The 25,059-nt window shown below is 53.9% G+C and overlaps 1 protein-coding gene across 1 annotated transcript in view; it reads right to left on the reverse strand.

Annotated features, from left to right (window-relative positions):
* ADCY5 (adenylate cyclase 5) overlaps positions 1-25,059 on the reverse strand; it is a 156,467-nt gene that overhangs the window by 42,046 nt on the left and 89,362 nt on the right. Inside the window, exons 2-7 of the mRNA XM_070466074.1 lie at positions 24,160-24,309; positions 20,366-20,487; positions 6,358-6,469; positions 4,726-4,853; positions 2,597-2,755; positions 1,607-1,748 (exon numbers count right to left, since the gene is read on the reverse strand). Of these exons, the coding sequence (XP_070322175.1) occupies positions 1,607-1,748; positions 2,597-2,755; positions 4,726-4,853; positions 6,358-6,469; positions 20,366-20,487; positions 24,160-24,309 (813 nt within the window). The remainder of the gene's footprint in view (positions 1-1,606; positions 1,749-2,596; positions 2,756-4,725; positions 4,854-6,357; positions 6,470-20,365; positions 20,488-24,159; positions 24,310-25,059) is intronic.

Consider the following 25,059-nt stretch of genomic DNA (forward strand, 5'->3'; position numbering starts at 1 on the left):
ACCCGAGATTCCAATTTCTACCCCAAAACAGGCTTGTTCTAGCACAGTGAACAGTAGAACAGGTCCTGCTGCTCAGAGGCAGCTTCGGGAGGTTTGGGTCATCAGAACGTGAGGTTCAAGGGCTGACATGCATTGTACAAATACACAGACGGGGCCTCAGCCAGCTCCCTGTGTGCCAACCACGATCTATCTGTTCATCCATCCAAACGAGCTAGAGGTGGAGGGCTGGAGAGGTCCTGGGAGAAACAGGGTGGCCTTCCCTTGTTCTCCATCCTTGAGCCTGGGAAGGCAGCTGCTCAGATCAGGGAGGCAGAGGGGAGAGATATAGCCTGCTCCAGCAGACATGGCTCTGGGTTGGGGCTAGGGTTGGGGGTTGTCCCATTTCATCTTTTCTGGACCACTTGTCAAGCTAGAAGAACCAGACCCAGAGAACCCAGGGCAGAGGGTAATCCTTTATCCTGGGGGGGAGGGGGGCAGGATGAGGAGGCCTGTGGGCCCAGCAGAGAGGAAGGGTGTGGGAGGAGGGCCTGGGAGAATTTCAGTTCATTTATACTCCAGCCAAACAACAAGCAAATGCTTTAAAATGAGTCAACTAAACCACAAGGCACTTCCCCCAAAGTACCTACACCCTCCCATCCCTCTCCCAGGTGTCTGTGGCAGGCCTGAGACAGCTCCCTCGGGGACCCTCCTCAACACCCCCCACACCCCGCTCCCTGCAGCCAGGATCCATGTGCTGGGCTGCCCAGAGAGGGTGGGGTACCCCTCTTATGTCCCTCACAGGGTGGGCGCCTGCCTCAAACAATTCTGCCCACTTTGAAAAATCTACTTTTGCTGTCTCCAAGACTTTCGCTGAAATTTTCTCACAGCTTAATTTTGTCTTTAGTCTAACTCCTAATGAAAGAAACAGGGAAGTTTTTTCTATCAAAGGGCTCTGACCAACAGATTAATTCAATTGGAAAATTTATAAGTAAAAGGCATTTAAATCTAGGGAGAAATATAAAGTGGGTAAAATAGAAAATGCTCTCGTTTGCTTTAAAAATTAAGAACATGGAACATGACACTATTAAAAATAGAACACTGAAGTCTGCTAATAATTCTGTTTTATATTTTGGCAAGTGTGGGCTGAGACAAAAGAAGGAAGAAGAAAGACTAGAAAGTGAGAGGGGGGAAGGACAGAGTATGAAGAAACAGAGATATATAAGTACAGGCAGAGAGAGAGAGCAAGATCAACCTAGTTAGGCAATAGATAAGGAACGAGATGGAAATAAAGGACACTGTATACCCTGATGCTTCATGTCCATCTCATGGTCATTGTTGCATTGTTACTAACTGATCTGAGGTCTGTTGCATTTTTGCAACAGAAGGAAAACGAAAACATTTCCTGTTTGCCATCAGCCTTTGCTAAGCCTCTGTGTCTCGCATGTCCTTCTGGAGGTGCAGGAACCACAACTGCATCGGGACTTGACTCAACGAAAGAGTAAGAGGAGAAGGAAGCAGCAGGCCAAGAAACATTCCTCCCCCAAGGAACGAAGCTCTTCCATCGTCCCCCCCTCTACCGCAGGCCCCTGCCCACGCCCAACCCCGCCCCAGCCCTTGGCCCCCGGACCCGCTTCTGGGTGCAGCGCAGGATGAGAAAGGTCTCGATACTGTGCTCCTTGAGGTAGGCGTTGCGCTCGCCCCCACAGCCTGGCTCCACCTCGTAGTCACCATTCAAGTAGTTGAGTGTGGCCTTGGTGATGTGGATGCGTCTAGGGTGGGGAGGCAAGCAGGGAGAGCAGGGCAGTAGATATGAATTCAGAACCCCCGCTCCTGTGCAGAACCAAACTGCCACCAACTGAGTCATCATTCAAATCCCAGAGCTCTGGCTCAAATGCTCACCCCTACCTGGGTCCCTCAAGGGACTGTACCCCTCCAAGTCATCAAGATGGCTTGGTGGGCCCCGCCCCAGCTCGCGTCCGACGAGACTACACCATAGCACATCGGCATCACGTTATTATAATAAAGTAACATGTCAGCCTGCCAGGAGAACATGGCCTCCAGTCTCACAAACCTGCAGAAGCCAGCGGTGGCTCTTGCTGACTACAGGATTGTGTCCAAATTCTCCAGCCTGGCGTGAGTGTCCTCTGCACAGACATGTTGTTTCTCCCACTGGTTCCTAAAAGGCCATCTGCTCTACTTGCATTCCTTGGAAGTACTGTGTTTCCCTCCAACTGTTCCTGTCCTCAACCTAGCACCTCCCCCAACCCCGCCTTCCTCACCTGTCCCCATACTGCCCCTTGTGCCAGGCCAGCTCACCTTCCACCTCCGTATGTCCTGGCCATCCCTGAAAGTATCCAGGGATCCTCCCCCATCTAGAAGTCTCCCCTACCTCCTGCATCTCAAAACAAGCCACCAGGTTCTGTGTAAATATTTAGGTGAGGGTTGGGACATGCTCCCTACAAATTGCCGTGTGTGGTATCAGTGCTCAGTTACTAGAGGAATCCCACTTAAATTCTGCCACCCCCAGGCCCACAGTTACCCGGTCATGCCCATCCTGGCCCCCTCCCACAGGAGCGACCTGGGTGGGCCAGGCAGGAAGCTGCCGTCCCTCACTCACCCCGCCTTGCCTCCAGCCTCCATGTGGTTGGCCAGCGTGACATCGTTAGACCAGACATCGAACTGCCACTTCCGGAGGCCAAGGACACCGCAGTGCACTCTCCCGCTGTGAATTCCCACACGCATGTTCACGTTCACACCTGTCACCTCCCGGACCAGCCTGGGGATGGAGCAGGGGTAAGGCTGGGAAGGGGTCAGGGCCAGGCACAGAGAGTGGGGGTGGCTGGAAGCCATGGGGCCAGGGTGCGTGAGAAGGTGCAGGGGTCAAAGGGTCGTTTCTCTCTGGGCCAGCCCCGATCCAGTGTCTGAAACTGTTCAACCTCTAAACTGTGAGAGCGCTGTTTCCCATCTTGCCCACAAAGTGGCGCAGCACCTCACACTAGAATCCAGACCCCACTGCTTCCCCCCACAGCTAGGACACCTGAGCCAGCTCAGTCATCAAAGTTGTGTTCTGAAAATGCGCACGTTAGTGCCAATTTGAGTTAACAGGAAAGTTATAGTCACTCCAAACTCCATTTATATAATTGTCAGATTTATCCACATTGCTGCTTCTTCAACATTAGCAGGATGATGGAGAAAGAGAACACAGACTCTGCCCAGGAAAGAAAGGAAACTGGGGCAGGTGCAGGGGACCAGGGGTCTCCACATGCTGGAAGACAGCTCCAACCCCACCACATGCACCATGCATGTACCCGGGGGTCCCCAGTAGATGGGTGGGCTGCCTGTAGGAGGGGGAGTCGGATGGAAGATCTGCAGCTCTGGGTGTGTGTCTGGGGCACAGGAGAGAAAGCCAGTACTCTGGGGGGAGGCTCACATTTGCACTTTTTAGGGGCCTGGACCCTCCCTGACTCCCTGCATACGGGCCCACTCAGCCAGCCGTGGGGCCAGCAGTCTGACTTGGCCTGGTGGGCAGGACCACCATGTGGACTCCAGCTCTTGCCCCATCCTACCACCAAGAGGCTGATATCCACCACAGGGAATACTTAGGTCACCCAGCATTTCTCTCTTCCGGGGATCAACTCTGCCAATACCTTTGCTGGAGCTGTGTCTTCCGTCCACAAGACCTCTGGACACTTGTTTAGGTTAATGTCTCTCATTCTGCCTTTTTGGCTTAACTCCAAGGCCACCTCCTTTATGAAGCCTCCCTTGGTCCTCCCAGTGGAATCAACTGCCCAATCCTGGGCCCTCTGCTGCAGTTTGCCTCTCTTACCTGATGGGGTCCACTGCGCATGCCTGGTATCAGAGCAGCGGGAGTCCTGGTCTCTCTCCCTCAACAGACTCCATGCTTCTGGCCCCGTGTCTAGCCCAGGCACGCAGGGGAACTCGGAAAACACCACCGAAAGGAAGCGAGCCAAACAGGATGGACCCAGCCACCTCCTGGGCCAGCTACTCTGACCTCTGACCTTGCCCACTGTGGTTTTTCTTTTGCCCCACCCAGGCTACTTCTAAAACTCACAATTATTAATCCTGGATGCAATCTCTGATCCTCTCCCTTGACTGACTGTAAGCTTGGATTGTCCATGTCGTTTAATGACTGGGGCTTCTTCTGTGGTCAGCAGTGATCAAGAACTGGCCCAAAGATCCTGTTTGCTATTGTTCCCAGGAAGGATGGATTTTCTTAAATGGAAAATTTGTGTCTGCATCCACCTGCCTAGCAGTATTACCCAGGGGAGCTATTTAGCCCCTGTGAGCCCAACCTTTCTCATCTGGGAAGAAATGGGACTGGTTACTTCTTATTTGTCTGAGTGGCTCTGAGAAGACATAGGGGCTAGAGTGGTAGGCCCTCCCACAGCACAGGGCACAGCGCGACTGCCAGCCAGTCCCCCTCTCCTGGGGGGTGGCTCCACATCTCCTGCTGCCCTGGAGTCTGCAAAGTCCTCCCTTCTCCTAGGACAGGTCCCTGTGTGCAGAGTTTCCCAGGCTGCTGCGGACAGCCCAGAAGCCCTGCAGGTGTGGATCAACCCTCCATGGTAGCCAGGGTCCTTGGGACGTGGCTTTGCCCCACTGTTTCCCTGCATCCACCAGTTCAACATGAGTCAGTTACTCAGGCTGTGGGACAGCAGACGGGCAGTCCCCTGGAGATGGACATGTCCTTACAGGCGGGCAGTCACCCTGGTGACGGGCACTTACGAGATGGCCTCGATCATGTCCATGCCCATCTCCACGCAGCAGTGGGCGTGGTCAGCCCTGGCTTCAGGCAGCCCTGAGACACAGTAATAACAATCTCCCAGGATCTTAATACGTAAACAGTGATTCTCCTGGAAAGCAAATTAATTTTAAAAATTAAAAATAGCAGGAAAGAGAAGTGGGAGGGAAAGAAACAGGAAGCAAACAGATTCACCCTGTGCCTGGAATAACTTGCCTTTTAGGGCAGCGAGCACAGACCCAGGGCTGGCACGAGGTGAGGCCCCAGCACTGGGACAGGCTTATCGGGGGCCGTAGGGGACGGAGGACAGGCCGAACAGCCCTAGAGAAGCACTCCAGCCCCCCAGGCTCAGGAACTCACTTTTATGGCCACAGCTGAGGTCCAGGGAGAATACAACTGGCTCAGTGTGGCAGCAAAGATGGCAGACTCATCAGTGTGAGGCCTCGAGCTGAGAGCAAGGGCCCCATCCCACTCCAGCCCTGGGGCATGCTCCGACTCTTGGCTGAAGGTTCTACTAACAGTTTTGTGACTCTCCTTTTATGAAAGACTGAAGCAGAAACAAGATTTAACTAAATCTCAGCTGACCCTCAGCCTGAAATCTTTTATCCAAGGGAGTTTTGCTAAGCCTGTGAGCACATGTGTGCTAAGACCACCATGAGCGGAAGCCCCCGCCAGATGCAGGGTCACCCCGCAGTCTGCAACTGATGAGTAATTGGGATTGAGATGGACCGTCATTAATCACCAATTCAGAGCTGTCCAAACCTGCATCCCAGAAGTTATTTCATGAAGCTGGGATGCTGGAACCCAAGTATTTGTGTGCCCTGGACTCTCCTTTAAGGCCCTTCCCACGCCCAAGGGCCGAGCCTGTTGCCGTTCACCTTGTCCACGTTCAGTGGTAAAATCCGGGAGGTGTGAGGCCCCCTGTCAATGCCCTCAGAGACCCTGGCACCAGCTCTCAGCTGTGATCTGGCCTGGCATCCTGTGACTGCCCAGGGACATGTCCACATGCCAGTGGACACTGCAGTGTCCCCGATATAGGACTCCAAAGGCAGAGCGTGACTCAAAGTCACAGAGTAAGACAGGGACTAATGAAACAATGTGTCCTTTGCACTCCATGTCCGGGCGGGGGGTGGGGGGGCACTTCTAATCTGTCCCAACGTGGAGGAGTCCTCTTTCTGGAAGTCCCAGGGGTGACACACAGCTGTTTGCAGGCCAGTAGAGATTCAGACTCTTTTTTTTTTTTTTTTTTAATCACTCTGGCTACCTTCATCAGGAAAGTGACTGTGTGGCACCGAATTTGCTCCCCCAAACACAAATTCCACAAATTCAGGGGTCTGGGTCACGATCCCTGCAGACCTCACCTCCTGTCTGCTGATGGAGGGCTCATTCCCTTCTGGCTGGTGACACCATGGGAGCACCTCTGAGCGTGTGGTTGGGGACGACGCAGGGAATGAGAACACGCAGCCATAGCCTGTGCAGCCCTGCTCACCAGTTCCAGTGGCCGCCCCGCAGCACCCTACCCCAGGCAGCCCGAATCAGGCCACCCTTCCGGCCCTGGCTCAGGCACACAGGGGCCCCAGGGCAGTGGTGGGCGCAGGGGGATGGGGGGGACTCACCGCAGCCAGCTTGTCGAAGCGGGCGAAGAGCTCGTTGAGGGTCATGACCAGCTCCTGGGCAGTGCACTGAGATGCCAGGCTGGTGAAACCCTCGATGTCAGCAAACAGGATGCTGGGGAGACAGGGGGGAAGACCCCCGTGAGGGAAGAAGGTCGGGGGGGGACACAGCCAGGGTCACCCTCTGCCTTAGGAGGACCGCTGGCCGGTGAGAGTCCTGGGAGCTCCGAATGGCTGCTGGGGAGGGGACAGAGACACAGCTGACACTGGTGGCCGTTTTTGCCAGCTGGCGGGGAAATGCTGGGTCAGCCCTTCTCTCTGAATCTCCCTGCACCCTCAACCCCCAACCCACGAGGAAAGGGAAGGCAGAGGCCTGGGAATGTATGCTTCTGCCTGAGGCCACACCAACAGGACTGGGGCCCCCCATCTGATTCCTGGGCAGTGCCCTCAAGGTAGTTGGGTCCAGGAGAGGATCTTTGGTTCCTCTTGTCTGGAAAGTGTTCAGGCCCTAATGGGAGCCACACAGATGTCTCACTTCCCAACCCCATACACAAGGGAATCCCAGCCCAGGCCCTCCACCCCAAGGGAGTCCTCTAGCATGCCCCAGTCTTTTTGGCACCAGGGACCAATTTCATGGAAGACAACTTTTCCACAGACCAGGGGGAGTGGGGATGGTTTCGGGATGATTCAAGCACATTGCATTTATTGCGCACTTTATGTCTAATCCAATACTGCCATGATCTGACAGGAGGTGCTTGTCCTCAGCCCAGAGGTTGGGGACCCCTGCTCTAGCAGAGACAGAACAAAGAGGCCAAGGGAAGAGGGAGAGGGAGATGCAGCCAGTGAGCACCTAGGGAAGCCCCCCACCTTGTCCCACCAGCTCCTTCGGTCTCACCCCTAAGCCCCTCGGGTGTGCCCGCTGGTCCCTGTATTGTGTGGTGTGATCTTTCATCTGTTCCTGAGATTCAACATGTCTTCCTTTTCTTTCAAAACAGACGCTCAGAGGTGAGGCCCCAGGCCAGCACGTGTAAAGGCTCTGAGAGCTTTTTCTTAAAACCGACACAGAAATATAGTAGCTCCTGTGAGCCAAGCTCTTCCTGGTGGCCACGCTCAGGGCCTGGGGCCCTCGAGGCAGCACTGAAGGAGGTCCCGATGTCCCCGTCCCAGGACAAGCGGGTGGACCCTCGAGAGGAGCTATGGACGGCAGCGTGGGGGCTCCTCCCCGTGGCTGTGCTCTCTTCTCTGATCCACGCAGCTCTTGAGGCTCCAGACCGACAGTCTCACTTCACACCAGAATGTAGAACTAAACATATCTTGTCATTTTATTTGGATACTGTGTGTTTGTGCATGAAGCATGTCTTTTCATTCTGCTGTCTGACATCTGGGGCCTTGCTGACCTGGGGAGCCTGCCCCTCCCAGGCCAGTCAGGTGCTAGAGATGGTTAACCACTTGCCTTAGAGTCCAGAGCCTCCCACCCCAGTCAGGTCCTCACACCTGGGCCATCACTCTCCTGCCCTCATCACCCCAGGGACAGATGCCAGGTGACATGGGACAGTCCTGTGCCCCAGAGCCCGCCGACATTATTCTAAAACAGACGATCAGAAGCCTGCTGACTCTCCCCTTCCTGTTCATTCCTGCAGAAACCACAGCAGAGGTTTTGCCCACGTTTCTCCTCACTCTACCTCCTGACAGATCCCTGTGTATCCCCGAGTGCTCCCCCCACACGGCACAGTGCACCCTCACTTCTCAGGACCTGTGAGTAACAAACTCTCTTTTCAATGGCAGCTGTCTCCTGATCTGTCAGCCTCATCGTACCTGGATAATAACACAGGTCTTAAAACCGTTGGACACTGTACTAAACCTTTTACATGTATTAACTCATTTAAGCCTCATCACCACCCTATGAGGTAGGAATCCTTTTATAGGTAAAAAAACTAACAGAGAGAGAGGTCAAGTCAGCTGCCCAAGGCCACACAGGAACCTGGCTCCACAGGCCAGGTGTTAAGCCAATAAACGTTACACTGTCTATTGACCCCACCATCATCTTAAGTGAGTAAAAGCATAATGCTCTGGTCTGGCACTGTATATGGGGTGGAGGGAGGTGGAGGGGTGGGTGTGGGCTGCCACAGGTGGGCAAGTGCAGGACTCCATCACAAGGGGACACGCTGGGCACCAGTTTACACGATGGGAAGTGGGAGCGCCTCCTGGGGCTTGGGCCAGGCAAGTACAAGAAGAGTGTGAGAAGGCAGCCCCTGGGCTGGAGTTCAGTGCTGCCTCCTAGCTTCCCGGCTCCACCAGCCACTCTGATCCCAGTGGAGACCAGCAGACAAGTTCAGAAGGAAAGGCAAAGAGGGTGGCAGACCTGGGGGAGCTGGTTCGAGAGGAGACAAATGAAGGGGAAGGAAGAGAAGGTAAGGAGTGAGAGGAGTGGAGAGACTGTGGGTGAGCCCACAGGACTCAGGAATCAGTCCAGCAGCTCCAGAGGGCAGCCGCAGGGCAGGGGCTCGGAGCCCCCATGAGGCTCTGATGCCTGGCACCTGGAAATCCACACTGATGATGATCCCGGCTCTTTAAGTAAGTGCTGACCACAATTCGGCCCACCAGCCACCTCCCTGGCTCTCAGCCTCTCCGGCAGCCCCACCCCACCCAGGAAAAGGGAAAGGTCTCTCCCAGTCTATGTGAAAGAACCGTTATATAGCTGTTCTGGAAATTCTTCTTTAACTTTCAAGAAATCAAAACCAGGGGAAGTTGGAGTCAAGATCAACTGCTCAGTCAAGGAACACCTTTATAAGCACCAGTGTTTTGACTTCAAAGCTGGCAGACACCAGGCCCATGGGCTGTTCCACACTGGATCCCAGGCTACACAGCAGAAGCCTGACTTTGGGGGTTGATTAGTCTCTGCCATGGTGGGAAGGAAAAATAATTCCTAACTCAGCTCCTAGGAAGAAAGGCTATGACCAACCTAGACAGTGTATTAAAAAGCAGAGACATCACTTTGCCGACAAAGGTCCGTATAGTCAAAGCTGTGGTTTTTCCAGTATTCATGTACAGATGTGAGAGCTGGACCATAAAGAAGGCTGAGTGCCAAAGAATTGATCATTTCGACTTGTGGTGCTGGAGAAGACTCTTGAGAATCCCTTGGACAGTAAGGAAATCAAACCAGTCAATCCTAAAGGAAATCAACCCTGAATATTCAATGGAAGGACTGATGCTAAAGCTGAAGCTCTAATACTTTGGCCACCTGCTGTGAAGAGCCAATTCATTGGAAAAGACCCTGATGCTGGGAAAGATTGAAGCCAGGAGGAGAAGGGGACAACAGAGGATGAGATGGTTAAATGGCATCATGGACTCGATGGACGTGAGTTTGAGCAAGCTCCGGGAGATGGTGAAGGATAGGGAAGCCTGCTGTGCTGCCGTCCATGGGGTCGCAGAGTCAGACACGACTGAGCAACTGAACAACCTGGAAGAGGCAGGATTGCTGCTGGGCAGGGTAACCCACAGCACTAGGCTCAGGAGGAGAGGGGAGGAGGACAAGCACGAGGCAGACATGTGTGGACCAGGGCTCAGGGGGTCTTGCTTCACTGCATCCTCAGCCCACAGCTGCCTGAGCTCTCCCAGCCATTGAGCCAGGAGGGCCTCTGCCTGCCGCGTACGGATACGGGCAGGCCTGCCACCAGTCTCCTCCACAGGCACCTGGCTGGGCTTTGGAGAACTCCCTTCTCCACTGCAGCTCTCATTCACTAAACTGGTGGTTCTCAGACCTGGTGTCCATCAGAATCCTCTGGGCACTTTTCTATGGAGAAGTCCTGCCACACCCCAAGAGACTCTGACTTCATCAGTCTGGGACAGGGCTCTGCTATTGATTGTTTTTGTTCTATTTCATTGTAATCTTCCCTGGTGATTCTATATGTAGCCAGGGTTAAGAACCACTGTACTAGTTTAAGTTACACCTTCTCAAGGCTTCCACCACCCTGCTTAAATCTACAACTCCTCCCATACGTCTATCCCCCTTCCCTTCTGTATCTGTCTCCACTGCATTTTTACCACTTAACCTATTAGCTATTCTTGCTATTGTTATTTATTGTCACGCTCCTGTCTCTCTCCACTAGAATGTAAAGCCTTTGAAAGAGGAGTTTTGGTCTATTTCATTTAGCGCCACATCCTGGCCCCTAGTACGTCTGGCAGACAGAGGAACTGCTCAGTGAAATTTGGAATGACTGTGTGAATGAGGACAGGTCACATCCACCATGCCCTCTTCTCTGTCCAGCCCAGTTCAACACACCCACACACCCAGCACAATACCCAGCACATGGTAGGTGCCTGTGTTAGCTTCCTAGGGCTTCTATAACAAAGAACAACAAACTGGGTGGCTTAAGACAACAGACATTTCTTTTCTCAGTTCTGCCCAGCAGGCAGGAGGCTAGAAGTCTAAAGGTGAGAAATCTGAAGTCAAGGTGTCAGTACAGCCATGCTCTCTCTGAGACTCTGGATGGAATACTTCCTTGCCTCTCTACCTTTCAGGAGTGGATGTCAATCCCTGTACTCCTTGGCTTGCAACTGTGTCACTCCAGTCTCTGTCTCTCCCTGCAGAAGGAGTTCTCCATGTGTATCTGTGTCTGCATGACATTTTACTCTTCTTATAAGGGTACCACATATATTGGATCAGGGGCCCACCCCCTCCAGCATGCCCTCATCTTAACTTGACTTCACTGCAAAGACCCTATTTCCAACTCAGTTCACGTTCACAGGTCAGGACTACGTATCTTTTAGTTTTAGTCAACTAGTCATATCTGACTCTTTGTGACCCCATGGTCTGCAGCCCACCAGGCTCCTCTATTCATGGGATTCTCCAGTCAAGAAAACTGGAGTGGGTAGACATTCCCTTCTCCAGGGGATCTTCCCAATCCAGGGATTGAACCTGGGTTTCCTGCATTTGCCCACAGATTCTTTACCATTTGAGCCACCATCTTTTAGGAGAACACAATTCAACCTACACAATGTCTAATATATATTTGTTGAATAGAAGAGATTAGTTATAATTTAAGGCAAGGAAGAAGCAGGCTCAGTAACTCCAGTAGCTTGTCCTTCTATCACACTGGGCCTGTTGGGGTCCCAAGCACGTCATCTGAGACACGAGCCTGGGGAACCCTCGGCCTGTCACCCCATTGACACTCAGCAGTGTTCATAGAATAAATGGTGTAATAGTTACAGAGGAGGCCAGGCAGCTTCCTGGTCTATGCTAGGGGACATCAGAAACAACATCCATGGGGATGGTGCCTTGGGAAGTCTGACCCTCCCTCCAGCCTGCTGGGATCTACTCTTCCATAAAAGAAGTTCCTGCATCAGCTGCTGAGGAATCAGGGAGGGGCAGTGGCCTGCTCCCTTCCTTCACACGGAGTGACAGTGACCAGCAGCCAGGCAGGAGGTGGCTCAAAGCAAGACTTGTAACTGGCATGGAAGCTTGGAATGGTCCCAAGCCCGAGCCCTGCAACCTGTCCTCCACGTAGACGGAAATGATACCCACCACCCCATGATCCCCCCCACCTCTTGTCAGAGGGGAAGTCACACTCCTCCGCTGCCTTGGGATGGGGGGATGAATCTGCTTAGCGTCTGTCACTTCTGGAGACTCCTCTGGTTTATGAGGTTTACCCAATGGCAGGCTGTCTGTTCTGCTGGCCAAGATTTCCTGATCTGCTCCTCAGTGATTCCAAAGGCCATTTTACAACAGCACAGGGCCCAGACTTGCACTAAGGCACTAATTCATCCATTAGCTCCCACTTGAGAGCTTGTCTTGGCAACGCGACCAGGCCCTCGTGGCTGGTGCGTGCAGAAGCTGGGTAGGCCCACCCCGGCTGTGCGCTCCTCCCTAACTGTATGCCATCCATCGTTCAAGTAGCCTGTCTTCTACTCCAGGGGCAAGAGTGGGCAGGCCTTTCACCCCAACTACCACAACAGGCCCTTCCTCGCAGCCTTACCATGCGCATTCTTGGTTAAGTGTGTTTCCTCTCTTGTTCCCTCTTGCTGCCAGTAGACCCTAGGACCTGATGGAGCTGCCAGCATCTGATCCTATTCCTATGCTGAAACCGCATCCCACAGCATATCTGAGCAGCCAGGAGGTGGGGGAGCGGGGAGAGGGGTGTCTGGGCGGGCAGCAGCAGGAGGGCCCAGCCCTCTGAGCTCCAGCATTCCCCATCTGGCGCAGAGAGGGAACTTGAGAAATGCCAAGAAGAAAACCATCTGTCCAGGTGAGCCCAGGAGGAGGGTGGGCCTGGGGAAACAGAGGTCATGGGGTGGGGGTTGGGAAAGGAGCACAGCCAGGTCTCAGCCCAAATCCTGGGGTGGTGGGCCCAGCGGAGGCAGAAGGTTCTGGGGAAGCAGAGCAGGAAGTGCCCTGTAGGCCCTGAGTGTGCAGGCTGGGGAGGCCCAGCCACAGGCCAGGGGTCTCTTCTAGATGGAGAGGGATGCCCCCTCAGCGTCTCTCCATTTGCTCCAAGCCCTGTAACCCAGAGAGCCACACGGCTCCATGCCGCTTATATAAAGGAGGGGGTGATGGGCCACCCTCAGGCCCTAGGTGAGCAGCACAATCAAGTGTGGTCTTATCAACGCTTGGCTGAGAATGGGCACCAGATGACTGGGCATTTCCCGAGGGGCAGTGGAGAATGATTAAAGTGGGGCATCAGAATACGGAGCAGCCAGAGGACCGTCTGACTACGCAGGCTGGGAGGGCAAAGGGGGAAGGCCAAGCAGACGATCTGAGCGCACTGGGTGTCGGCACACACCCACCTAGGGGGAGAAGCTGCTCCGGGATGGCCGTGCCCTCTCTGTACCCACAGATGGAACCTCTGCCTTCAGAAAGTGTGGGTCCTGAGACAAGTCTGACTACTAAGACTGGGTCCAGGGGGACTGGGATCAAGGTATGTCCTGGGATCCCCACTGCCGACCTCAGGGTCTCGGGCAGACCTCAGTTCCACCCGCAAGTCCCTTGCTCTTGCTTCTGCCCCCAGGCCTTTCTCCCTCCCCAGACAGTGAAGCCCACAGCAGCTGCAGGCCTTCTGTTTCCAGAGTCTGGGGAGAGTTGGGGAGACGCTTCCTAAAGGGAGGGGCCCTGCACCAGGACGGAGCATAGTCAGGACCTCTCAGGGGTGACAAGACGGGTGCTTTCTATTTACTTCTCATGCTGCTTTTATTTTCCAATTTTCCTACAAAGAACATATGTCCTTTGTATAATAAAAATGTTAATTTTTAAAAGATGGAAAGTAAATCACATTCTTCTTTCAGGCCCTGACTCTAACCCTTTCATCTTCACGATGTCCTCTTTGACTCGCTCTGCCCAGAATCAGCCTTCTTGTGTCTGAATTCTTATTAGAATCAGAATCACAAAGCACAAGTGATTTCAGCTGTTTCAAAGGCAGCCTGACCTGTCTCACTGGCCAGTGACTCTGCACCCTGACTTCTCTGTCTTCCAGTTTCCTCCAGGGCCCCCCATTATGAGAGGCAGAGAGGTGCTGGTTCCACTCCCCACTGATACCCATTCTATGCCCCAGGACAAACTTAGGTCTGTTGTCAAGACCCAACCCCAGGCAAAGATGTGAAGAAATTGGAACCTTTGTGCACCGTTGGTGCCAAGGTAAAATTGTGAACCACTATGGAAAACAGTATGGTTCTTGAAAAAGTTAGAAACAGAATTACTGAGACTTCCCTGGTGGTCCAGTTAAGCATTTGACTGCCAGTGCAGGGGACACAGGTTCGATCCCTGGCCTGGGAGGAACACACATGCGGTGAGGCAACTGAGCCTGTGCGCTATGACTACTGAGCCCAAGTACCCTTGTTGTGCTCTGCAACGAGAGAAGCTACTGCATTGGAAGCCCATGCACCACAACTAAGTCAGCCCTGCTCACCGCACCTAGAGAAAGCCCACACAGCAACGAAGACCCAGCATAGCCAAAATTAAATAAATACAATTTTTAAAAAAGAAATAGAATTACCATATGAAATAGCAATTTCACTTCTAGGTGTATACCCAAGAATATTGAAAGCAGGGACTCAAGGAGATATTTGTACACCTATGTTCATAGCAGCACTATTCACAGTAGCTAAGAGGTGGATGCAACCCAAGAGTCCATCAATGGATGCGTAGGAAAACACAATGTGGTAAATACATACAACGGAATGGTATTCAGCCTTAAAAAACAAAGGAAAAGCATGATATAGTCTACAACATGGATGAACCTTAAGGACATTAAGTGAAATAAGCCAGACACAAAAGGACCAACACTGCATAATTCTATTTAAATGTGGTACCTAGAAATAGACGAATTCGTAGAAAGTGGAATGGTGGTTACCAGGGGCTGGGGGAAGGGCAGGAATGAAGAGTTAGTATTTAATGAGTACGGAGTTTCAGTTCTGCAAGAGGAAAGAACTTCTGGAGAGGCATGGGCTGATGGCTGATACAACAATGTGAATGCACTTAATGCCACTGAACTGTACCCTTAAAATGGTTAAAATGGTAAATCATATACTGTGCATATTTTACCGCAACTAAAATAATCAACTGATTGATTAATTAAAAGACTCAACACCAGTGGGACCAGATGGGTCATCAACCCATAGCATCTGGCTCTGCCTTACCTCACTGGCGAGGGCTGGACATTCTCTAAGGGGCAACGCAATGTCTTTTCCATCTACTCTGAGTCATGCCTGGCACAGAGTAGCAGCTCAAAAAATGTTTGTGTCATGAATGAGATGATAACATAAAGACCCCTTGTATCTATAATTGATAGGAAGTATGACAAGAAAAGGGCTTCCCAGGTGGCACTGGTGGTAAAGAACCTGTCTGCCAATGCAGGAGATGCAAGAGATGTGGGTTCTATCCTTGGGTTGGGAAGATCACCTGGAGGAGGGCATGGCAACCCACTCCAGTATTCTTGCCTGAAGAATCCCATGAACAGAGGAGATTGGTGGGCTACAGTCCATAGCGTTGCAGAGTCAGACATGACTGAGGTGACTTAGCACACACGCATGCACATTACAAGAAAGAATACTTTTCTTAATATCAGATTGGAGACAGGAAACCTGTATGTTTGTAGACCACACTTCTGTCTGTCCACTGGCTAGGGACTTGGGGAAGTAAACATTTCCCCTCTCTGCCCACAGGGTGTACAGTCCACCCATGGGTATCTGAGCATCACAGACATTGTCTCGTGGTCATTATAATTCAGAACCATGCCGTAGTGGAGCCAGACGCCAGAGCGACCTGGGGACGCAGCCAAGTCCTTGAAGGAGATGGCAGAGGAGATGATAACCTTAAAAGGGGGAGGTTGGGGATAGACGGGGAGAGAAGGAAAGGGAGTGGGAAGGGCTGAGGTAAAAGCAGCCCTCCCCAGATCCTGCTACACCCCCACTGCATAGTGAGGAGGTGTTACTCACTTCCACCTCCATCCTGGGTCAGCAACCCTCTGCCAGGACCCCCAACTCCAGCCCCACAGGGCTCCTGGGTCTCTGAGAATGAGACTCTCATTCAAGCCAGTGAGCTAACACCCTCTTCCACACACGGGAGCCTGCTCTGCCTCTGCAGGGCAGACATTGCAGCCCATTCCAGGGCCCGGGGCTTTACACCCTGCACCTCCTCTACCCTCCCAGCACCCTTGCAAAGCCCCAGGCCCCCTCTTACAGACCCTGCTCCTCAGTGGCTGAGAGGTGGGTTGTCTAGCATTGTACTCCGCCAGAAGGCAAAGTCCGTGTGTCAGCTCAGTAGCTCCACTCCCCATGTGATATGTCTCCAGTTCACTCTCTGTTGTTTGTGTGTCCTCCCAAACAGAAGGGGAGCTTCCTGATGACAGAGCCAGAGTCCCCCTCAGTTCCCACCATGGCTCCTGCCTCTAGCTGAGTGTCTGAGAGCACAGTCAGCGGTTCCCAGCGAGGAGATAGAGATGAAACCTCTGCTGAATGGATGAGTGGGTGGACATCATCATGCCCATGTCACAGATGAAGAAACTGAGGCTGAGACTCGGTGACCTGCCCAAGTCCCCACAGCTCCCAAGGGGCAAGGGGGTTATGAACTAGCCTGCTCAACACAGATGCTCTTCTTCCTCCACAGCAGTGACCTCTTGGCAAAGGTAACCCGGCTGCATCCCAGTTCTGGCTGCATCAGCACCCTCATTCTGCTTCCCCAAGTGGTACCTCCTCTAGGTGCCTCTTCCTCCAGTCTCCATCTCCTCCTCCCAAAGCAGAGCACCAGGGGCTCCCAGGCACGAGCAGCCTCCACTGGCATGATCTGGAGGCCCTTGTCCCAGGAGTGAGGACAGCATGGCCCTCCACTGACCCTGGCACTGTGGCTGCAGCAGGAGGGCTCTGAAGCCGCAGGTCTGAACCCAGCCATGGCCCCAGCCCCAACTGGCCTGTCCAGCAAGAGTGGCAGAGGTATCTCCACCTGTTACCATACATCAGAGGTGAGAAGCATCTGGGGACTCCACGGGGGTCTTGAGGGTTCCGTGGCCTCTGACCAGCCTCAATCCACAGGACTAGCACATCCAACAGGCCTCCCCAGAACCCCAGGAATTGGATGCAATAAAAGGATCCTCCTCAGGCCCAAGGGAGAATGAGGCCATGGAAAGTGATGGGAGCCCATCTGTCACCCTTCTCTGCCAGGGCCAAACTCTCCGGCCACCCATTAGTCTCTTCCCTCCCTTAGGTCCAGGCCCAAACTGTCACACCGCACAGTTGATTTATTTATTCTTGTGGCCTTGCTCTTCGTGGGGTTAGAGAACAGCATGTCATCGCCCTTTCTAAACATTACAACTCCACGGAGAATTGATGAATGTGACTTATCACCTTTCCACTCCAGCTCCAGAATCCCCAGACCATTCTTTGTTGATAGGAGTGTGATCATAATCATAATAATAACAGTAACAACAATAATAGCTGCTCCCAATTACTGAACACTCATTCTGTGCCAGAGAGTGTGCTAAGTGCTTTCCTCGTATTATTTCATTTACTCTTTAACAACCATTCTGTCCTACTACACAGAGGAAGAAACTGAGGTTCAGAGTGTCTCAATGCTGTAACTTGCCCTGGTCACAGCAGGGCTGTAATGTCATGAAGGGCAGTTTAGTTCGGCCCCTAGGGCCAATCACTGGACCATAAACCAAGCCCCAACATGCATTCCTATACCATAAAGCCATTCCTCCACCTACTACTCAACCCCTAACCAAAGCCAAAGGTTCAGCCCCAAACCAGAGGCCAAACAGAGCAAGCAACATGTTTCCCCCCAAGAGCTGCACTGGGCAGCGGCTGCTGAAACAGGGAAGGGGGCCAGTGGGATATTTGCATATGATTGCTTGCGGCTGGCCTCTGATGTGTACCAGCCACCCCTGGCCCTGGCAGTTTCAGAGCCAGACTTATGTCTGTTGCTGTGAAAATGATGGCCTCTTAGCTTTTCTCTCCTTTCATCTCTTTCCTGATTGCTGTCATTGATCCTGAGTACATTCTAGAAGAGACACCACCCCCCGTGTGGCTGGGGTCTGATTCTGATTCTTGCCATGCAGATGCTCTCGCCACTCTGGGACTCCTGCATTGACCCAGAGAGCCTCTGGGAGTGGAGGGAGCGGGGGTGCTCCCCAGAGGGTGGGCCACTCCATGGGGCAGTCCCTGTGGAAGAGGCCTGAGTCAGCCTCTCTGACCAAAGCCTCTTGCTGGAGGGCTGGGGGCCCAAGAGCCAGCAAGAGGGGTGGGAAGTAAGAAATTGCCCCTCCACGTGGGAGGACAGAGGGGTGAGCGGGCAAAGTGCTGGGCAGAGATGCAGAGGTGGTCAGGTGTGAAAGCCGTGGCAGCCAGGCCAGGCTGAGACTCTGTGCCTTGAATGCCAGACTGTTTCTGGGCAAAGAATTTTCTGGATTTCCTTTGTGTTCCACTTTACAGTTTAGTAAATCTGCTGAACGCTCTGCTGTGCTAAGAGAAGTCAAGAAAAGCACCCTTTGTCCATGCTCTGCCTGGAACAGAGCCATGCTGGGACCAGCGGGATGGTGAAGACAGGACCAAGAGAGAAAATTCCAGAGGAGCTCAGGGGTTTGTATGTGTTGGAATGCTTGGTGGGTTACCCCTTACCCCCTGAACCTTGGGTCTCTGGGACTTGTTCTGATAGCGAAGGCTGTTTCTTTACCTGTCCTAAGGTGGGGACCCCCACATTTGAGGGGTAGCCATCAGGCAGGAAAGGCCCCTCTGGCTCTTCAGTCATACACACGCAGGTGGAAAACCTCTCCTCTGGCCAAACTTCTCTCCTCCTCTTCTCCGAGTACCCTCCCTCCTGAGGGCTCCCCAGGCCTCCTTCCCACAGAACCATTATACAAACCCCTCCTGCTGGGTGGATACAAAACATCTGTCTAGTAGTTGGGCCAGGTGGAAACTTCAATATCAAAAAACTTTCTGGGGGCAATTCCCTCACTTAACTGTTATGGATCTTGGACAAGTTCATCTCTGTGCCTATTTATTTACCTGTTAAAAGGAGATAATAATAGTACCAACATCTTATATTTGTTGTGGGGATTAAGTGAATATACAAAAGTGCTTAGAACAATGCTTCGGTTAATGAAAACTCTGTACAGGTATTAGCTGTTGTTAGTGATTACCCTACCACATGAGGACAGAGACAGGTATGAGGAGATGAGCAGAGAAACCCTCAAATTAGCACCACCTTTCAAGGCCTGGACCCCACCATCATGTTGAACAGAGCACACCCGAGCCCACAGCCCCTCAGGACACCTCCTGGGCGTGGAGACTCAGCCAGGGTGGCTTTCTTCCCTGAGAGTCCAAGGCTGCCGCTGGCCACAATCTCCCTGCCTGAAGGTGAAGTGTGGACGGGCGTCAGAGGGGGTGGGATACTTTGAAAACTGAGGACAAATATGGTCTGCATGTACTTTTTCCTTCCAAAGGCTTCAGATCTGTTTTGGGAGGTGGATGGAGGACACACCGGGAGGACGGTCAGTCTTGGGGCACACTGGGAACTGCGAAGTTCTGCCCACTCCACAGGACAACACATGCCTACTCCCCATCCCACCATCAGCCTCATCTGACTCTATGGATACATATTAGTGTGTGTTTGTGTGTTTATCCATGCACAATGGTTTGATTATTTTATTTAACCCCTTTATTGAAAATTCAGCCCAAAGCTCCAGAAGGTTGTCTTTGTGTCAGCCTTCAAGGACTAGGAAAACTCATGCAGGGAGGGAAGAACCCGCCCAAAGGCAAACACAGCAGCTCCTTTTCTGGGCATATGGGAGGATTAGCATACTCTCCAGGAAGCCATGCTGGACGAAGGCCACTGTATCACTTCATGTCCCCGTGGAACGCAGAAGCAGATTTTGCACTCTATTAATCTACATCTGTTTGCATGTCCCTGCTGTCAGCGCTTCTGTCTAGGGAAGCAGCAAGCAGGCAGTAAAAGGAACATGGGCTTTGGCAGGGAGGGGCGATCTCAGTGCACCCTGCTCTATCGCTCCCTGCCAAGTGACCTTGGGCAAGGGTCTCAGCCACTCTGAGCTCATTCTCTAAACAGAGGATGCTGATAAGGGTCCCCACCCTGAAGGGTTGTCAGTCTCCTGACAGGATGAGCAACGAGGTGGATAACGCCTGGTGCAGTGCCTGGCACACACTGGCTTAGAAAGCATGGAGGTTGCCAGAGATGCCGGATGCTGGTGGAGATTGAGATGATGATGGTGACACTGAGGTCCCAAGTCTGTGCTTTCTGCCTCCCTTGTTAGGCTAAGGGGTTTCTCCAACAGCTGGTGGTGTTGTTTTCTCCTTTCTCCTCCTTCCTACAGCCTCACCTCCTCCCCACAGTACTAATTCACTTAACAGACCTAGAGGGGCAGGGCTGGGGTGCCCCAGACAACACACATTCCAAAGCCACCAGACCTCCTGGTTGGGTGTGCCCTCTTGAAGTGAAGGGAAGGGACATGCCACCTCCTATGGGATTCAGTCTTCCCACCCTGCCCTCACCCCCCAGCCTTGCCCCTACCTCACGTTGTCATGTTTCTGGATGTAAATCTTATGGAACATCATATCCTCCTGTTTGGCATTGATGTCTGCTTTCATCTCCATGGCGACGTGACGGGGAAGGACAGACAGCAGGAGCCGCTCCTGGAGGGGAACCAGATGCTTTCATCATAGCCTCTCCCCAACTTGGCAGTCCCTTCCCCTCCCCAGGCTTCACTCCTTCACACCTGTGTCCCCACTGCAGGGCCCTGGAAAACCTCTCAGGCTCTCCTCAAATGCAGGGGGCTAACACTTGCACATGCTGGGGGCAGAGACATGCCTCAGGGCCACCTGGCCCCCATCTCCCTGGGACACCTCCTGGTTCTTCGGTTACACGGGGAAAAGCACTCCTGGTGAGCCTGTAATACTAAGCACCTTGGGTCAGAGACCTTGGGCAAAGAACTGAACTTCTCTGAGCCTCCAGTTGCTTATATAAATGGGGGTAGGGGTGTTGGAGCTTTAGATTAGATTCATTCAGTCATCAAATATTCACTGCGAACTGACCATGTTCCAGGCATCATGCTGGGTGCCAGGAGTGATAACTGTGAAGGAGACAGGCCAGGTTCCCCCTTCACAAATTCCTAGTCTCATGAATTACAGGTCCTATGGGGCACAGAGCAGGGGGACCTGTCTGAGGCTAGGGAGAAGTGGGGTGGTTACAGAAGACTTCGTGGGGACCGGAGGATGACGCGCTCCATTTTCACGGGATGCTGGCCCAGGAGGATGGGAAAGCTCCCTGACTTGAGAAACTGGGAAATTAAGATCAGCTGAAGGGGAAATTGGAGGGAAGCAGGGAGAAGGGCCAGGGCCACCGTAGGAAGTGGGGGAGGGTCACGTCAGCCCTTGATGGAGTCTGGATGTGGCCTCCTCTCTGAGTTCTCTGGGCCCTGCCTGCTCCGAGAGGTTCAGCTGCCCCCAGGGTATGCAGCCTCCACCTGCATCCTCTGCAGCCTCCCCCCCATGCCAGACGCTCTGCCAGGCTCACTCACGAATCCTCTCATCTGGAGCCTTTCCTCCTGGCTGCCCGCAGCCCCTCCATCTTCCCTCCCATCCCCCAGCACCGGAAGCTGGCCACTCCTTCCCGAGGCCCTAAGACTTCTGCTCCTGCACCTGTGTAGTTCCCCTCCCTCCTTCCTGCCCCACCTCTGTCCTCCTCCTGCTCACTCCTGGCCTCAGGGAGCAAGACTTCCAGTACCTCCCCTGGTCACCTCCCAAGCCACTCCCTGGGCCAGGTCCCCAAGTCTTCAGCTGCCCGCCTGATACCTTGCCACCAGCACCTGACCTCATGCCCATACCACGCTCACCCTCCCGGTGGCTCTTCTCAAGTCCCCTGCCTTTGCCCACGGCACTTCCATTCTCCGGGTCACCAAGGTCAAGGCCTTGCTCCTCAGCTAGAATCACCATCCTCACACATGTTGCTACCCCTCCTTGGGCTCACCCCCTTCCCAGAAGGAGGGTCCTGGCTCCAGCTGCCAGCCTCCCTTGCCACCCTGGGCCTTCCTGTAGAGTCCCCCATTACTCTGCATTTCAGCCTGTCACTGGGGCTTCCTGAGGGTGGGAATGTGTCTTGTTGGGCTTAGAGCAGATAGTCTTATGCTCAGGAAGCTCTGGTAAACTAGTGAGGAATGGTGCTCTCTGTGGACCGGCCTGACCTCCAGTCAGGACCTCCATCAGTGGACACGGCCATTACAGGCCATCTCTTATTCACTGAACGCTCCATAAACAGCTACTGGTGATAAAAATACAAATGAAAGGACAATTGTGTGGAAAAATAGAATGACTGGGAGAAAGTGTGCAACAAATTGTTTAGATTCATGAGAGACCTTCCTACATTTCCAACTAGTTCTTGGGCTGAGGACCAGGAGAAGTGCGCAGGGGATGGGTGGGGAACAGTGCTGGATCCCCTCATCAGGTGGCACTGAGGAGCATCCTCGGATCTAAGAGCACCCCTTTCTGCAGAGGGCAGAGGAGGCCGGACTCTGGGCCGTGGCTGGGTGAGGAGTGCCTGTCCCCTGGAAGCAGGCCTCCCCTCCCTGACCTGAAACACGGTACGGTGAACATATTCCCCTCCCCCCCCACCAAGATCCCTGTGGATTTGCTGGAATGTCCAGCCTGGCCAGGGCCAGCACAAGTAAACTGTGATGAACTGTAAATGCTATAAATGCTAATTTTACTGCAAAAGGGTAAGGTCCAGGAGTGGGAGGGCAGGGGGGCAGGAGGCACTCCCTAACCCAGAAGGGACGGGAAGGTATCCTGATCTCGGGTAAGTGATGCTGGGGCCTGATACGGGCATGAGAGAAGGGGCTTTTGAGGCAGACAGGGGTTTGGGGGTGAGCAGGGTGCAGAAGTGAGGTAGCCGTGTCAAGAACAGACAGTGGGAAGACTCAGGGACACCCCTGGGCATGAGTTTCATTGAAGAGCTGGGCCGGGAGCCTAGATGGGACCAAGAGAACGCATGGGAAGGCCAGGCCTCAGCTGGGACAGCCTGAGCTGGGGGCCTGGCCAGGCACAGCGGCCAGGCGCAGGGCTGGAAGGGAAGCGGGGGCAGGTGATGACTGGGGTGGGGGGCCTGGAGAGATACCGTGGAACTCTGCCCCCTGGCTCAGCCGTCTGAATGTCACCAGCCAGGTCACTGTAAGTCCCTAGACTGAACCCAGACAGAGGCAGAGGGGTGCCTCACACTGTGATGAACGCTGCACTCGTGGGGACTGAGCTCGTGGGGGGCCCATGGAGCACCCAGGCAGGAGGGCGCACATGACTCCTGCGCTGCTGGCCAGGCGTCTGGCTCCCTGTCCTCTCGATCAAAGGCGGACCTTCCATGTTTACACCCACCCGACACGGTGCGCAGCACAGAACAGAGCTCCGCCAGCTTCTGGGCAGGCTGTGGGGGGCCGCCAGCCTAAGAACAGAGCGAGGCCCCTCCGGCCTGGGTAGTGACCTTACCTCTGAGAGCCAGGATGAGTCCCAGCCCAGTGGCAGCCCCAGCACCTGCCCCCAGGTCTCCCTCCAGGCCTGCTGTTTGGGAGCAGTGTACCCTGTGCAGCCTCAGAGTTCCAAGCTTCTATCCAGTTCACACACATGAGAAGACACAGGGGTGACCTGGCCAGAGCTGAACACCAAACAGGACGCCCCCAGGATGCTAGGCAGGGAACCCTGACAAGTCCTCAGTCCCCGCCCCACCCTCAGCCAGAGGGGCACAGGGGGGCAGGTCCCTCTGCCTGGGGCTCACGGAGAGGAGCCCCTGAGTCTGTGGCCCACATGAGTGACCTGCCTCCTGGCCCTGGAGTCCTGAGGCTGAGGTTTAGGGTGAGACATGGTCGTCTTCCTTTCTCGAACTAACCAGACCCCAGAACTCAGCACACAGGAAGTGCCTAGTGAGGGCATCACGGGGCTGACAGCTTCTCTCCTCCTCCCTCCCCCTCCCCAGAGAGCACCTTCATCCCAGGAGGGAATGCTGATGCTCTCATCACCCAGTTCATCAGCCCCGGGGGCAGGAGGGAGGGCTGCTTCCTGCCTCCCAGGGCCTGGGTGCTCAGTTTGAGTGCAAACCACAAGGAGGCTGAGGAGGCACTCTCAGCCCAAAGCTTCAGCCCAAAGCTCATTCTCCAAAGCTTCTTGAGAGCATTCCCACAGAGCCAAGAACGCTGGGCACCCTCCAGAGGAAACATCCCCCACGGCCTGGGCCCCCGCCCAGGAGGGGCTGGACAGCTGCCCTGAGCATCGCTGGCGGGCAGGCAGCAGCTGGGCAGCCGCGCGGGGCAGGAGGGCCTCACCCACCTGCTGCTGGTTCTCCCGCTGTGAGTGGAGCCGCGCCTGGATGCACTCCCTGGTCTCCTGGAAGGCCTGTCTCTGCGAGACCTCAGCCGGGTAGTGGGTGCACACACCCACGATGTTGGTGCAGGAGAAAATGAGGACATTGGAGACGAGCTGCAGAGGGAGAGATGAGGACATGAGCTGAGGCCTGGAGCAGGCACTGGCGCCCCAACCACGACCCTCCCACTCCCAGGGCTCAGAGCCCCCAGGTCCCACTATAGCAAACACACATCTAGTTGCCAGCAAACAGATGCCAAGGGCTCCCACCTACAGCCAACTACTGGGAGAAGCCAAGTGCAATCAGTCGGGCTCCCTGATGTCCTCAGAGCCTAGAGCTTGGCTGGCCTGCGATAGAATATGGCCCTAAGGATGCTGAGTCACAGAATGATTACCCTGGCTGTGTCCATAGTACCAAAGGCGACAAGGTTAGGTGTCCTGGGGATGCTGTGTCAGAGCTGTGGGTGTTGGGGTGGCAAGGCCACTGCAAGGAAGTTTCCTTGAGGGGGATAGGACTTCATTGTTTGAAAGAGTGACAGGGTCCACACAGGTCAAAGGACTGCTCTTTCACGGAGAAGCCTTAGCTGGCTATTCCCCAGGGATCAGCTCCAAGAAGCAAATAGCTGCTGATGCACAGCACTGTGTCAAGTCCTCTGGAGATGGAGGGGAGGACGAGGCCCCCAGCCAGCGGGGATCAGGGTCCACACAGGTCTCATCTCCTTCTCTACTTCAGCACCAGAGCCTCCTGATGACCCTCCCCCCAACACACCAGTTGCTGGACATCCTCCTTCACCCCCACTCCACACAGACACCCATCTCTGTGTTGTCAGAGATGTGTGCAGAGAGACACCATTGTCATCAGGTCAC

Source organism: Odocoileus virginianus, chromosome 4, assembly GCF_023699985.2.
Source record: "Odocoileus virginianus isolate 20LAN1187 ecotype Illinois chromosome 4, Ovbor_1.2, whole genome shotgun sequence".
NCBI lineage: Eukaryota > Metazoa > Chordata > Mammalia > Artiodactyla > Cervidae > Odocoileus > Odocoileus virginianus.